The sequence below is a fragment of the Melospiza melodia genome, chromosome 28 (assembly GCF_035770615.1).
Source record: "Melospiza melodia melodia isolate bMelMel2 chromosome 28, bMelMel2.pri, whole genome shotgun sequence".
In the NCBI taxonomy this organism is placed as follows: domain Eukaryota; kingdom Metazoa; phylum Chordata; class Aves; order Passeriformes; family Passerellidae; genus Melospiza; species Melospiza melodia.
The window spans coordinates 5,711,410-5,727,673 of NC_086221.1; the positions used below are offsets into that span (position 1 = coordinate 5,711,410).

The following is a 16,264-nucleotide window of genomic DNA, read 5'->3' on the forward strand; positions in this document are numbered from 1 at the left end:
TGGTTTGGTTTTTTTAAAGAAAGCCATGGCTTTGGAGATGTTTGGGGTTTTTTCAGAAGAAAGCCATGGCTTTGGAGATGTTTGGGGTTTTTTTTAGAAGAAAGCCATGGCTTTGGAGATGTTTGGGGTTTTTTTCAGAAGAAAGCCATGGCTTTGAGATGTCTGGCTGTCCCAGGGGAGGGAAGAGCAGCAGCAGCTGATTCTGTCCGTGGCACGCCAGCTCTGGGAGCAGCTGTGCCACAGCCCCACATGTGGCTCCCTTCTGCTCCCAAGTGCAGCAAACCTCAAAAAATCCCTTTTTGGGAACTGCTCAAGGTGTTCCTCGAGGAGGAAAGGACAAACCCTGCTCCTGCTGTGGGCATTTGGGGAAAATGGGGCTGGAGGGTGAGAGGTGCCACTGTCACCTGCGCCATGTGTCCCCATGGGGCTGGGGAAGGTCCCCAAATCCCCTCTGGGATGGGCAGAATGTCCTAAATCTCTGCTGAAACACCAGCAGATCAGCAAGGGAGGGTGATAAATGTGAATTTCAAGGGGTTTTTTTTAATGGCAAAGTTCAGGTGTGAGCCCAGAGCTGGGGTTTGCTCAGGGCAGCACCCGTGAGGGTTGGCAGCAGTGTTTGCTCAGCCTCAGCGAGGGGCTGGGGCACAGGAGTGGCACGGTGACAATGACACTGCTGTTATCAGCACAGGGGGAGGGCCCTGGAGCCAAACCTGTGCTGGTTCCACCTCTGCTGCCCTGCAAACGCTGCAGCAGCTTCTGCTGGGCTGCAGGGAGCACCTGCGGGTGAGTCCTGGCTCCCAAAGCTCCTTTTCCCAACTCCTGTCCTCCTAAATCAGCCACCTGCAGGTGAGTCCTGCCTCCCTGAGCCTCCCAAATTTCCCAAATTTCCTTTTCCCAACTTCTTTCCTCCCAAATCAGCCACCTGCAGGTGAGTCCTGGCTCCCTGAGCCTTTCCAACCTTCCTGAGCCTCCCAAACCTTCATTTCCCAACTCCTGTCCTCCCAAATCAGCTCCCTGCAGGTGAGTCCTGGCTCCCTGAGCCTCCCAAATCTCCCAAATTTCCTTTTCCCAACTCCTGTCCTCCCAAATCAGCTCCCTGCAGGTGAGTCCTGCCTCCCTGAGCCTCCCAAACCTCCCTGAGCTTCCCAAATTTCCTTTTCCCAACTCCTGTCCTCCCAAATCAGCTCCCTGCAGGTGAGTCCTGCCTCCCTGAGCCTCCCAAACCTCCCTGAGCTTCCCAAACTTCCTTTTCCCAATTCCTGTCCTCACAAATCAGCTCCCTGCAGGTGAGTCCTGCCTCCCAAATCTCCTTTTCCCAACCCCTTGTCCTCCCAGATCTGCAGCTCAGGTGATTTCCCCGCCCAGCACATTTCCCTGTCTCTGTTCTGTGGAAAATTTAAGAAGTTAAAAGAGGAATGAGCGGTTGTTGGGGTGAAGTTCATCACGTGCTGCAGTTTTACCTGCAGTTGGGATTTCTCATCCGTGGCTGATCATGGTTTTTCCTTCAGGGATTTGTTTTCTCCTGGGAGGGTTTGGAGGGGGAGGAGAGCTCTGTTCCTACCTGCAGATAAGAAATCCAGCTCTGCTCCACACTGGGATTCCCAGGCAGGTGGACGGATCCCTGCTGCCTCCCCAGAGCTCTGCACGGCATAAAAGGGGAAAAAAAACCAACTTTTAATCTGTGTGAGGCATCTCTCACTCGGTGTTTGGGGTTTCTTTGGGGATAATTCCCCCTCTCTGAGCTCTCCAGACCCCAGAGCACAAACATCACACCCCCCTTTAGGTCTGAGTGCCTCAGTTAATTTTTCCTTGTGACTCTGGGAGCTGAAATTCCTCATCCTGGGGCTGGGCTCCAGCTGGGCACCCCCTGGCACATCCTGTGTGGAGCCACATCCGAGCAAGGTGGGCTGGAGGGATGCTCAGGCTGCCTTTGAAGCTGCCTCTGGCGATTAAAGCAAACCATTCCCCCTCTGTTTTCCCCCCTCTTTTTGCTGCTTGACCTCGGGCAAGGCGTTTAAATGTTGAAAGGAGGGATCTCTGTGACAGTTGAGGGGATTGAACGTCCCCAAAGGGGAATAATTGGTATTTATTGAGTGGCACTGAGCTCAGAATTGGCATTTCTCCACAGAGAGAAAGTGATGGAGTGATGGCTGAGCCTCACCCTCACCCTGCCAGCCTCCCCCAGCAACAAGGAGGGAGAGAAAAGTGACAAAACTCTGCCTGCTGTGCCTGCCTGCACACACCTGTGTGGTTTTGGGGAGCACTGATCTCACCTCCTCGAGGTGTTTTAGTAAATTTTGCTGTTCTGGGTGCAGGGGGAGCTTGGGGGATTGCTGTGGTTTGGGACTGAGAGGCTCAGCCCCTGTCCTGTCCCCACGCCGTGGCCTCTCCCCTCTGGGGAGAAGGGAGCAGTTACAGGGCAAATAAATGACTCAGTGTAATGAGTAAGGTAATTGCCATTTGCTGTTAGATGAGGCTAAAGTGGGTCAGGTTTGTTTGTGAAACTCCACGGAGGCGCTGCCTGTTCTCTGCGCCCCGTCCTGGGGCTGGAGATGGGGTTCGGGTGAAATCACCTCCCCCAGAGCCTGGGAGCAGCACTGGGGTGTCCTGGTCACCATTCTGAGATGGGGTTTGGGTGAAATCACCTCTCTCAGAGCCTGGGAGCAGCACTGGGGTGTCCTGGTCACCAGAAAGGGATGAAATTGGGTGAAATTTCTTTCCCCAGAGCCTGGGAGCAGCATGAGGATGTCCTGGTCACCATTCTGAGATGGGGTTCGGGTGAAATCACCTCCCCTCAGTGCCAGGAACCTGCAATGGGGTGTCCTGATCACCAGAAAGGGATGGAATTGGGTGAAATCACCTCCCCCAGAGCCTGGAAGCAGCACAGGGGTGTCCTGGTCACCATTCTGAGATGGGGTTTGGGTGAAATCACCTCCCCTCAGTGCCTGGGAGCAGCATGAGGATGTCCTGGTCACCATTTTGAGATGGGGTTCAGATGAAATCATCTACCCCAGTGCCTGGGAGCAGCACAGCTGTGTCCTGGTCACCATTCTGAGATGGGGTTTGGGTGAAATCACCTCCCCCAGAGCCTGGGAGCAGCACTGGGGTGTCCTGGTCACCATTCTGAGATGGGGTTCGGGTGAAATCACCTCCCCTCAGTGCCTGGAACCTGCAATGGGGTGTCCTGATCACCAAAAAGGGATGAAATTGGGTGAAATTTCTTTCCCCAGAGCCTGGAACCTGCACAGGGGTGTCCTGGTCACCAGGGCTGTGGGTTTTGGTGACATTTCTTCCCCCAGAGCCTGGGAGCAGCACAGAGGTGTCCTGGATGGGATTTGGGTGAAATTGCTTCCCCCAGAGCCTGGGAGCAGCACTGGGGTGTCCTGGTCACCAGGCAGGGCTGCGGTGGCCTCTGGGGATGACCCTGTGTGGCTGCAGGCCCTCCCCTGATCTTGGAGGGTTAGAGTTAGGTTTAGGGTTAGTTTGAGTGATTTCCCTGTGAGAGGAGACCCCAAACCCTCTGTGTCTCTGCCATCTGCATGAGGTGCTCATACAAGACAGAGAAGTTAATCCTCCAGGGCAGGATTGGGTTTTCCCAGACCCTGGCTCACCTGTCACAAACCCTTGGGGACAAACCTGCCCGGGATGGAGCTTTCGTCCTTCCACCTCTCCTGGACCTTCCCCAGCCTGTTGGGATGAGGACTGTCCCTTTCAGCAGTGACACATTGTGGTTTTACCCCACAAACACTTGGAGATAAACCTGAGATGGAGCTTTCCATCCTCCAGGGATGGAGTTTTCATCACCTACCCCTCTCCTGGACCCTCCCCAGCCTGTTGGGATGGGCACTGTCCCTTTCAGTGGTGACACATCCCTGTGGCGCTTCGTTTTACCCCACAAAACCTTTGGAGATAAACCTGGGATGGAGCTTTCCATCCTCCAGGGATGGAGCTTTCATCCTTCCACCTCTCTTGGACCTTCTCCAGCCTGCTAGGAGGGGAACTGTCCCTTTCAGTGGTGACACATTGTGGTTTTACCCCACAAACCCTTAGAAATAAACCTGTTAGGGATGGAGTTTTCATCCTTCCACCTCTTCCAACCCCTCCTCATCCTGCTGGGATGGGCCCTGTCCCTTTCAGTGGTGACACATTGTGGTTTTAACCCACAAATCCTTGGAGATAATCCTGTTAGGGATGGAGTTTTCATCCTTCCACCTCTCCTGGGCCCTCCCAGGCCTGTTGGGATGGGCACTGTCCCTTTGGTGGTGACGCATCCCCACAAACCCTTGGAGATAAACCAGGGATGGAGCTTTCATCCTCTCCCTTGCCCCTCTCCACCCTGTTGGGATGGGCACTGTCCCTTTCAGCGGTGACACACCCCTGACTTTAACCTATTCCCCGCTGTGTTTAACTCTCTCCCCACAGCCCCCAGCCCGTGAGCAGGAGGAGCAGCCTGCAGTGGATCCCTGCCTGGGCTCCCCACAAGAAGAGGAAGAGGCACAGACGGTTCCTTGGCCGTTGATAAAATGGGAAGCAGCGTCTCGCCAGCAGCCCGGCACGGGAAGCTCCAATCCTCGCCTGGGGGGCATCCCTGGGGGCTCTGCAGCTGGCAGGACACAGCCCTGTGCCACTGAGGGGTCGGGCTGGGGACAGCATGTCCTGGCAGAGCCGCAGCACCCAGCTGCTGCTGGTCAACTCGCTGACCTTCGGGCTGGAGGTGTGCCTGGCCGCTGGCATCACCTGCGTGCCACCGCTGCTGCTGGAGGTGGGCGTGGAGGAGAAGTTCATGACCATGGTGCTGGGTAGGCAGCTTTTGTCACCTCTCTGAGGGAGATTTTGTCACCTGTGTGATTGAGGGATGGTTTGGGCGTGGAGAAGTTCATGACCATGGTGTTGGGTAGGCAGCTCTTGTCACCTCTCTGAGGGAGATTTTGTCACCTGTGTGATTGAGGGATGGTTTGGGCGTGGAGAAGTTCATGACCATGGTGTTGGGTAGGCAGCTCTTGTCACCTCTCTGAGGGAGATTTTGTCATCTCTCTGAGTGTGGGATGGTTTGGGTATGGAGAAGTTCATGACCATGGTGTTGGGTAGGCAGCTCTTGTCACCTCTCTGATGGAGATTTTTGTCATCTCTCTGAGGGAGGGATGGTTTGGGCATGGAGAAGTTCATGACCATGGTGTTGGGTAGGCAGCTTTTGTCACCTCTCTGAGGGAGATTTTGTCACCTCTGTGACTGAGGGATGGTTTGGGTATGGAGAAGTTCATGACCATGGTTTTGAGTAGGCAGCTTTTGTCACCTCTCTGAGGGAGGGGTGGTTTGGGTATGGAGGAGAAGTTCATGACCATGGTGTTGGGGAGGCAGGCAGCTTTTGTCACCTCTCTGATGGAGATTTTGTCATCTCTCTGAAAGTGGGATGGTTTGGGCATGGAGGAGAAGTTCATGACCATGGTGTTGGGCAGGCAGCTTTTGTCACCTCTCTGAGGGAGATTCTGTCACCTCCCTGAGGGAGATTTTGTCACCTCTCTGAGGGAGGGATAGTTTGGGCATGGAAGAGAAGTTCATGACCATGGTTTTGGTGGGGTAGGCAGCTCTTGTCACCTCTCTGAGGGAGATTTTGTCGCCTCTCTGATGGTTTGGGGGTTAAGGGCTGGTGGAGAGGAAAGGATGTTTTGAGGTTTGGGACAGAGGGAAGTGTAGCCATGATATTTTCTGAAAAATCCTTTCCTTAGATTTTTTCAGAAAATATCAAAAAATCCTTTCCTTAGGATTTTTCCTCCTGACAAGCTGAGAGGCCTCAGGAACAAAATGTAAACAATAATTATCTGCTGCTGTGAAGTGCAACAGGTAGATCTGTAATTGGCATCATGCAGTTGTGTCTAATTAATGGCCAATCACAGATCTGTGCTTGATCTCATGCAGTTGTTTCTAATTAATGGCCAATGCAGTTGTTTCTAATTAATGACCAATCCCAGATGCACCTGTTGCATCCCACAGCAGCAGATAACCATTGTTTGCATTTTGTTCCTGAGGCCTCTCAGCTTCTCAGGAGGAAAAATCCCAAGGAAAAGATTTTTCAGAAAATATCATGGCTACAGGGAAGGATGTTTCTGGGTTTTTTTTTTTGTTGAACCTTGCAGCCTGGAGGGTGGGGATGAGTGAGGGCAGGGAGAGAGGGGCTGTGACCAACTGCAAGGGTGGGGAGGGTGACAGTGGGGGTGAGTGATGGCAGGCAGAGGGGCTGTGACCCAACCTCCCAAACTGAGCAAACACCCCTTTTAGGAGTGCCCACAGAGCAGCCGTGTCCCTGTAACACGCCGTGTCTCTCTCCCAGGGATAGGCCCCGTGCTCGGGCTGGTTTTCGTGCCTCTCATCGGCTCGGCCAGCGACCACTGGCGCAGCAGCTACGGCCGCAGGAGACCTTTCATCTGGGCGCTGTGCCTGGGCGTGCTGCTCAGCCTTTTTGTCATCCCCCACGCCAGCAGCCTGGCCGGCCTGTGCGCCCTCAACCCGCGGCCCCTGGAGATCGCCTTCCTCATCGTGGGCATCGGCCTGCTGGATTTCTGTGGCCAGGTGTGCTTCACCCCTCTGGAGGCCCTGCTCTCGGACCTCTTCCAGGAGCCGGACAACTGCCGCCAGGCCTTCTCCATGTACGCCTTCATGGTCAGCCTGGGGGGCTGTATCGGCTACCTGCTGCCCGCCATCGACTGGGCCTTCCTGGCGCCCTACCTGGGCAGCCAGCAGAGCTGCCTCTTCGCCCTGCTGGCCCTCATCTTCCTCGCCTGTGTGCTGGCCACGCTGTTTGTGACAGAGGAGGCCGCGCAGGGGGATCTCCTAGACACGCCAGCGCTCAAGGACGTGTCCCCAAAGCCACCAAAGGCACCAAAGCCGTCCCTGTGGTGCTGCTGCTGCTGGCGGGCGGCGCGGGGGCCGTGCCTGCTGCAGGGCAGGCGGGTGCTGCAGGCCGGGAGGAAGCTGTGCCTGCTGCTGCCGCGGCTGCACGGCCTCTACTGCCGCATCCCCAGGGTCATCCGGCGGCTCTTCGTGGCCGAGCTGTGCAGCTGGATGGCCCTGATGACCTTCATGCTGTTCTACACGGATTTTGTGGGCGAGGGGCTGTACCACGGCGTGCCCAGGGCCAAGCCGGGCACGGAGGCCAGGCGGCACTACGATGAAGGTGAGGAGTGTGGGGGTGTCACGGATCTGAACGAGACCAGACTTTCTCTGGAGAAAGAGGTTCTTTACTAGGGAAGATAAAATAATGCAGTAAACTAAACCAACGTTGCAGGCACATTTTATGAAAAATGCTTTCCTTGGGGTTTTTCCTCCTGAGAAGCTGAGGCGCCTCAGGAACAAAATGCAAACAATGGTTATCTGCTGCTGTGGGATGCAACAGGTGCATCTGGGATTGGTCTCATGGGGTTGTTTCTAATTAATGGCCAGTCACAGTCAGCTGGCTGGGACAGAGAGCCGAGCCACAAACCTTTGTTATCATTCCATTCTATTCTATTCTTAGCCAGCCTTCTGATGAGAACCTTTCTTCTATTCTTTTAGTGTAGTTTTAATGTAATATTTGGGGTTCTCCCCAAAAAGAAGTTTCCAAAAAGAAGAACCCTGGCCTGTGACGCTGTTCACAGGGGTTCTTGGATGAGGGAACAGACGAGGATCTGACTCCATGTTTCAGAAAGCTTGATTTATTATTTTATATATATGAGATATATATGATATATATATTATTCTATTCTCATTAAGAAACCCATTGCTTTCATAGACACAGCAGGATATAATTTATCCTCCAATCCAAACCCCATCACCATTGGCTAATTCAGAAACCACCCTTTGGTAAACAAATCTCCATAGCACATTTTACCTGTTCACAATAACAGGTGCAGCAAGAGAAGATAAGAATTGTTTCTCATTATTTTCCTGGTCTCACAGCCCTCCCCAGGACAATGCTTGGCAAAGTTGTGCCTCTCTCTGTGGCCAGAGAGCTGCTGCCACATTGCCTGGGGTAAAAACGTTTCCTGGGAGCTGGGGATGGGCTCAGCTCTGTTGGTAGTTAAAAAGAAAAACAAAAAAAGAAACAAAAAGCTGCAGGTAGGTCAGGAAAGAACATTTTCCCATGGCTCCCAGAGCGTGGCACGAGGTTGGGAAACACCTCCTGGTTTTTCCAGCGCGGATCTGGCAGGGCAGCCCTGGCCTGGGGCTGGCAGGATGGAGCTGGCTCTGTCTGCAGGCTCTGCTGGGGAGCTCCTGGCACTGCCCTCTGTGCTGAGAATCTTGACTCCATGTTTCAGAAGGCTGATTCATTATTTTATGATATATATATATATATGAAAAGAAAATGATCTATTAAAACTATATTAAAACTAAAGAATATGTAATATATATTTTTAGTATATATATTATATATGTACACTAAAATATATATATTTATATTTTTAAAATATATTTTTATGTATTTTAATATATATTAATATATATTTAAATTAATATAAATATATCTATATATCTATATTTTTATATTTTTATATACATTCATATATAAATATATAAGTATATCTATGTAGCTATAATATGTATCTATATTTATATATATACATATAAATATATATTATATATCTATATATGTATATATTTTATATATTTATATATATTCATATATAAATATATAAGTATATCTATAATATATATAGATATTATAGATATAATATGTATCTATATTTATATATATAAATATATAATATGTATCTATATTTATATATACATATAAATCTATATATTTATATATAGATTTAATAGATGTATTTAAATATATAAATATTTATTTAAATTAATAAAAGTATTTTTTTAGTATATATATATATATATATTATATATATATACTAAAAGAATAGAAGAAAGGATTTCATCAGAAGGATTGAAAGGACAGGAATGGAATGATAATAAAATCTTGTGACTGACTAAAGAGTATGAGACAGCTGACTGTGATTGGCCATTAATTAGAAACAACCAATCACAGATGCACCTGTTGCATTCCACAGCAGCAGTTAATTCTTGTTCCCATTTCGTTCCTGAGTCCTCTCAGCTTCTCAGAAGAACAATCCTAGCAAAAGGAATTTTCCAGAAAATATCATGGCTGCAGCTCTCCCCTCCCTTCCCAGCGAGGGATGAGGGTGCTCCCACCCTTGGCGAGCAGGGTGTTTTAATTCTTTAATGTATTTAATAAATTCAGGGGTGCTCTGTAGCACTGGGGTGGATTTGCTGCTCCTTCCCTCCGCTCTGCTGGGAGTTTCCCATCTCCAGCTGTTCTTGGGAGCCCTTTCCCAGCTCTCAGTGCCTTGGAGCTGCTCACAATCCTGCAGCTGCCACATCCCAGGCTGGGACCCTCACCTGCCCACAGGTGTCACCTGCTGTCCCATTTTCCTGCCAGAGCCTTCAATCCCTTCCTAACCACCCTTTTGGTCTCCTTAATCCGAATATTTCCTTCTGGAGGCGCCTTCCCGCAGTTGTGCGCCGGAGGGCCCTGCAGCACAGTGCCCCTTTGTGCTGGGTGTCTGTTTAACTTCCAGCTTAATTATTATTTAACACTCGCGCTGCTCAGGTGCCAGCAGGTCAGCCCTCCGTTGTGCTGCCTGTCATAGGAACACGTGCTGAGTAACGCTCCCTGCTCCAAAGGGTTAATGGCTTTAATTCCCTGAAATCTGAGCGATCTTTGTCGAGGGTTAAGGTCCGGGATCGCCCCCGGATGCAGCAGTTTGGGGCACGCTCTGTACTTTACCTTGGCACGGTTCCTCCTCTCCTTTGTTCCGCTGCTGCCTCTGGCATCAGATAACAGCGGATCCTGGGTCAGGCGGGGGTGACAGCACCTGGGGGCAGAGCGGGCAGACAGGGGGTGCCAAAGGCAGGGGTGGCATTTGGGATCCCAGGTGTGAAAAACGCCAGTCGCTTGTTTTAAAATTTTAAAATTTTAATAGTGATAAAGTGGTTATAAAAATAGTAATGCAATTAGAGTAATAATAATTTGGACAACTTGGATTAGGACGATACGAGACAATAGAGACAGAGAGATATGGACAGTGTGGGGACGTTTTCAGGGCAGCACGAGCCCCAAAAAGGACACAGTTAACAGAGGATTAACCCTTAAAAGCAACAGCCTGTGGCATATTCATACACCTCATCCATGATGCATGAATTCCACTCAAACACAGGATTCTGTCTGGGCAGTGTCAGCTTCTTCCTCTGAATCCTGACAGCACCTTGAGGCAGGAAGAAGTTCATTTCTCCTGATAATGGAGCAATAAATTCTCTTTCTCTGAAAGATTCAGGTGTGCTGTGGCTGCTATCTCACTGCCAGTCCTTTCTTTAAAAAAGTATCCCACATAGCACCGTTTTTATTTTAACAATTTTTATAACCTAAAACTAATATTTAACACAGTACTCAAGAGAATTAACACAGCATCACTTTCTGTTTCTGAATTAACACAACACATACAATATTAATTTGAATATTTGCGAAAAGCCAATCATAAAGTACACGCATTTTTCACACCAGGGGTGCTCAGGAGGGAGGGAGGGAGCTCTGGGGGTGGCTGCTGCAGTCCTGGAATTTTCTGGGTGATGCTGCTGTGCTGCAATTCTGGAATTTTCTGGGTGATGCTGCTCTGCCCCCTGAGCCAGCCCAGCCTGCCTGGGCTCTCTGGGCCTTGGGAGTTTGGGGCTGAGGCAGAGGGAAGGATGTTTTTGGGGTTTGGGACAGAAAGAATGATGCTTTTGGGGTTTGGGACTGACAGGGAAGGATGTTTTTGGGGTTTGGGACAGAAAGAATGATGCTTTTGGGGTTTGGGACTGACAGGGAAGGATGTTTTTGGGGGTTTGGGACAGAGGGAATGATGCTTTTGGAGTTTGGGACTGACAGGGAAGGATGTTTTTGGGCTTGGGACTGACAGAGAGGGAGGGATGTTTTCGGGGTAAGAACTGACAGAGGGAGGGATGTTTGGAGGTTTGGGACTGACAGGAAGGGAGGGATGTTTTTGGGGTTAAGGACTGATGCAGAAGAAAAAATGTTTTGAGGTTTGGGACTGAAGGAAGGATGTTTCTGGAGTTTGAGACTCACAGGGAAGGATGGTTTTGGGGTTTGGGACTGATGGAGGGGAAAAGATATTTTTGGAGTTTGGGACAGAGGGAAGGATGTTTTTGGGGTTTAGGACCAAGAGAAGGATGTTTATTGGGGTTTGGGATTGAGAGAAGGATGATTTTGGGGTTTGGGATTGAGAGAAGGATGTTTATTGGGGTTTGGGACAGCGGGAAGGATGTTTGTGGGGTTTGGGGCCAAGGGCAGGATGTTTTTGGGGTTTGGGACAGCGAGAAGGATGTTTTTGGGGTCTGGGACAGAGGGAATGATGTTTTGGGGTCTGGGACAGAGGGAAGGATGTTTTTGGGCTTTGGGACAGAGGGAAGGATGTTTTGGGGTCTGGGATAGAGGGAAGGATGTTTTTGGGGGTTTGGGACAGAGAGAAGGATGGTTTTGGGGTTGGGACAGAGGGCAGGATGTTTTTGGGGTTTGGGGCCGAGGGCAGCATCCCTGGCTGTGTGAATCGGGGGCAGCCAGGGCAGTTTCCGTCCCCTCTCCCCTCAGGTGTGCGGATGGGCAGCCTGGGGCTCTTCCTGCAGTGCATCACCTCCATCTTCTTCTCGACAATCATGGACAGGCTGGTGAAGCGCTTCGGCACGCGGGCCGTGTACCTGGCCAGCGTGGTGTTCTTCCCCGGGGCAGCCTGTGTCATGTGCCTGTCCCACAGTGTCACCGTGGTCACCATCTCCGCTGCCCTGACCGGCTTCACCTTCTCTGCCCTCCAGATCCTGCCCTACACGCTGGCATCCCTCTACCACCACGACAAACAGGTGGGGATTGCTCCAGGGCAGCCTGGCCCTGCAGGTTTTCAGTTTTTTCTTGTGTTTTAGGGAATTGGTCTGGTTTAGTTATCCCTGTGGAGATTCTGCAGCTCTGCCAGCCTGAGGGGCTACAAAACCCAAAGACTTTCAGCCCTCACAGCTTTCCAGTTTCCATCCATAACACCAGGATCAGGAAAATGAAAACCCAAGCTCTTCCCTCAGCTCCAAGGAAGGGAAACCTTGTGAGACTTGTGACACACAACTGTGTCTCCTTGTGGAGAAGTCCTAGAGGTTCCAGCCTGAGGGGCTACAAAACCTAAGGATTTTCAGCCCTCACAGCTTTCCAGTTTCCATCCATAACACCAGGATGAGTAAGGGAAGAGCTTGGCTTTTCATTTAAGCTCCAAGGAAGAGAAATCTTGTGAAACTTGTGACACACAGCCCTGTCCCACAGATGTTATCCTCGTGGAGAAGTCCTAGGAGGTTCCAGCCCGAGGGGCTACAAAACCCAGAGATTTTCAGCCCTCACAGCTTTCCAGTTTTCATCCACAGCACCAGGATCAGTAAAATGAAAACCCAAGCTCTTCCCTAAGCTCTAAGGAAAAGAAACCTTGTGAAACTTGTGACACACAGCCCTGTCCCACAGATGTTATCCTTGTGGAGAAGTCCTAGGAGGTTCCAGCCCGAGGGGCTACAAAACCCAAAGATTTTCAGCCCTCAGTTTTTTAGTTCTCATCCACAGCACCAGGATGAGTAAAATGGAAACCCAAGCTCTTCCCTCAGCTCCAAGGAAAAGAAACCTTGTGAAACTTGTGACAGACAGCCCTGTCCCACAGATGTTATCCTTGTGGAGAAGTCCTAGGAGGTTCCTGAGCTGCACGCTGGATTAATGGGAGTTCCTCTTGTGCTGCAAATGCAGAATTAATTTGTGGTTTGAGAGCAGCTCTTTCATCCCGGGGGCAGTGGTTGGCTGTGCTGTGGAAGGAGGAGTGGGAGTTGTTACCACAGGCATCCAGATGTTGCCATTGAGCAAACCCATCCCAGCTGGCACCAGGGTGGGAATGCTCAGCTCAGCTTGGCAGGAGCTGCAGCCTGGCTGGGATGTTTTTATCAATGGGATGAAACCCAAACTGCACGGGCTGGGAGGGGAAGGCCACATTGCCCAAGGCAGGCAGGGCACAGCTGGCTCTGCTCCCTGCTGCCCTTGGTGTGAACAGATTCTCTGTGGGAACACTCAGAGACCTCACAGCTCGAGCAGGGCGAGCAGAAAAAGGGTGAGAATGAAAAGATTTTGGTTCTCTCTGCCCCTTTTTTTTTTTTTCCTGGCTGGAGTGAGGAGGGTCTGGGCAGGCAGATGGAGCAGCTTGGTTGAGGTTTGGGGCAGAGCTGAGAAAAGAGCCCTTCCCTGAGTTCCCAGGGCTGCTGGGTCCCAGCTGGTGGCACTTTGAACCATCCCAGATGAGAATGGGCTGCTCGTGATGGACTCTGGGTCTGGGTTCCCAGTCACCCACCCACAAACCCCAAACATTCCTGTTTTATTCCTGTTTTTTTCTCCTGTTTTTTTCCTGTTTTATTCCTGTTTGCACTGCCCTAGGTGTCTGATATCCCCCAGCAGGGCCTGGTGTGACCGTGCTCACAGGGGTCCCAGGATGAGGGAGAGACGAGGATCTGACTCCGTGTTTCACAAGGCTGATTTATTATTTTATGATATATATTATATATATTACATTAAAACTATACTAAAAGAATAGAAGCAAGGTTTCATCAGAAGGCTGGCTAAGAATAGAAAGAATTGATACTAAAGGTTTGTGGCTTGGATCTCTGTCCCAGCCAGCTGACTGTGATTGGCCATTAATCAGAAACAACCCCATGAGACCAAATCCAGATGCACCTGTTTGCATCCCACAGCAGCAGATAACCATTGTTTGCATTTGTTCCTGAGGCGTCTCAGCTTCTCAGGAGGAAAAATCCTAAAGAAAAGGATTTTTTATAAAAGATCTCTGTGACAGCCTGGCCCTTCACTCCTGCCCTGCCCCAGCTGATCTCAGTACAAACCCCCAAACCATCCTGTGGCAGCCAGTGAGGAGGTGACAAAAGCACAGAGTGTCCCCAGGCTGGCTGCTGAGCCCCAGGGGCTGAGCACAGGCAGGCCTGTGAGTCAGGGCTGCTCTGGGTGCTGTGCCAGGGGGGCAGAGCCAGCCTGGGGCACTCAGAGCCCTTCTCACGTGGGCCAGGCTCAGGCTGGCACTTGCCCTGAGCACACACACACAGCTCTGGGTTTGCTGCCCTGCACAAAAACAGGGCCCCCTTGGAGTGCCAGATCCTTCCTCACTCACCTCTGAGAGTCCAGCTCTTCCTCACTGACCTCTGAGAGTCCAGCTCTTCCTCACTCACCTCTGAGAGTCCAGCTCTTCCTCACTCACCTCTGAGAGTCCAACTCTTCCTCACTGACCTCTGAGAGTCCAGCTCTTCCTCACTGACCTCTGAGAGTCCAGCTCTTCCTCACTGACCTCTGAGAGTCCAGCTCTTCCTCACTCACCTCTGAGAGTCCAGCTCTTCCTCACTCACCTCTGAGAGTCCAGCTCTTCCTCACTCACCTCTGAGAGTCCAGCTCTTCCTCACTCACCTCTGAGAGTCCCAACTCTTCCTCACTGACCTCTGAGAGTCCAGCTCTTCCTCACTGACCTCTGAGAGTCCAGCTCTTCCTCACTCACCTCTGAGAGTCCAGCTCTTCCTCACTCACATTCCACAGTCTCAACTCCTTCCTCACTCACCTCTGAGTCCCAAATCCTCCCTCACTCGCCTCTCAGAGTCCAAACTCCTTCCTCAGTCACCTCTGAGTCCCAAATCCTTCTTCACTGAGCTCTCAGAGTCCCGGGTCCTTCCTCATCACTTCCAGAGTCCCAACTCCTTCTTCACTGACTTCTCAGTCTCCCAATTCCTTCCTCACTCACCTCTGAGTCCCAAATCCTTCCTCACTCACCTTCCACACTCCCAGCTCCTTCCTCACTCATCTCTCAGACTCCAACTCCTTCCTCACTCACCTCTGAGAGTCCAGCCCTTCCTTGCTGACCTCACTCTCCCAGCTTCTTCTTCATCAGTTTCCAGAGTCCCAGCTCTTCCTCACTGACCTCCCAGAGTCCAGACTGCTTCCTCACTCATCTCTAACACTTAAGCTCCTTCCTCACTCACCTCCCAGACTCTCAGCTCCTTCCTCACTGATGTCTGAGTCCCAAATCCTTCCTCATCACTTTCCAGAGTCCCAGCTCCCTCCTTACTCACCTCCGAGAGTCCAAACTCCTTCCTAACTGACCTCAGAGTCCCAAATCCTTCCCCACTTATCTCTCAGAGTCCCAGCTTCTTCCTCACTCATCCCTGAGTCCCAAATCCTTCCTCACTGACCTCTCAGAGTCCCAAGTCTCAACTCCCTTTTCACTCATCTTCCAGACTTCAGCTCCTTCCTCACTCAGCTTTGAGTCCAAATTCCTTCTTCACTCAGCTTTGAGTCCCAGCTCTTCCTCACTCACCTCCCAGAGTCCAGCTCCTTCCTCACTGACCCTCTGAGTCCCAAATTCTTCCTCACTCACATCCTAGAGTCCAAACTCCTTCCTTATTCACCTCCCAGACACTCAGCTCTTCCTCACGCACCTCTGAGTCCCAAGTCCTTCCTCACTCACCTCCCAGAGTCCAACTCCTTCCCCACTGACCTCTGAGTCCCAAATCCTTCATAATTCACCTCCCAAAGTCCAAATCCTTCCTCGTTCACCTCCCACACTCCCAGCTCCCTCCTCACTCGCTCCCTGTTCCCCACAGGTTTTTCTCCATAAATACAAGAGGAAAGAGGAGGAAGACTCCGCTCTGCTGGACAAGAAACCTCCTTCTCCAAGGGGCTGCTCCCCAGCCAGAAGCTGTCCTACCAGAACGGCCACGCTGGGATCCTCTTCTCCTCTTCCTCCCCCTCCTCCTCCTCCTCCTCGCCGGCCTCCCCTCAGGCCGGGCCCAGCTCTGCGCTGTGCGTCAGCTCCTCCTGCGACGTCTCCCTGCGGATCATGGTGGGCGAGCCGGAGCCGGGGGCTCCCGGCCGGGGGATCTGCCTGGACCTGGCCATCCTGGACAGCGCCTTCCTGCTGTCCCAGGTGGTGCCCTCGCTCTTCATGGGCTCCATCGTGCAGCTCACCCAGTCTGTCACGGCCTACATGGTGTCGGCCGCCGCCCTCGGGCCTGGTCGCCATCTACCTTCGCTACCAAAGTTGTCTTTGACAAGGGTGACATGGGCAGGCACTCTGTGTGACACAAACAGCTCTCTGTGTGTGTGTGTGTGTGTGTCCGTGTGTGTGTCACAGGGGTGACAGGACACTGGGTGTGCCCACAGGGC

General features: G+C 51.5%; 2 protein-coding genes across 4 annotated transcripts in view; both read left to right on the plus strand.

Moving 5' to 3' along the window:
- Positions 1-16,180, plus strand: part of SLC45A3 (solute carrier family 45 member 3) — a 36,806-nt gene extending 20,626 nt beyond the window's left edge. The window contains 7 exon segments of the mRNA XM_063177960.1: positions 4,423-4,799; positions 6,329-7,171; positions 11,633-11,898; positions 15,703-15,760; positions 15,763-16,106; positions 16,108-16,125; positions 16,127-16,180. Coding sequence (XP_063034030.1) covers positions 4,652-4,799; positions 6,329-7,171; positions 11,633-11,898; positions 15,703-15,760; positions 15,763-16,106; positions 16,108-16,125; positions 16,127-16,180 — 1,731 coding nt within the window. The 5' untranslated portion in view covers positions 4,423-4,651.
- Positions 1-16,264, plus strand: part of LOC134430380 (uncharacterized) — a 100,289-nt gene that overhangs the window by 79,817 nt on the left and 4,208 nt on the right. The gene's annotated exons all lie outside the window — the stretch shown is intronic.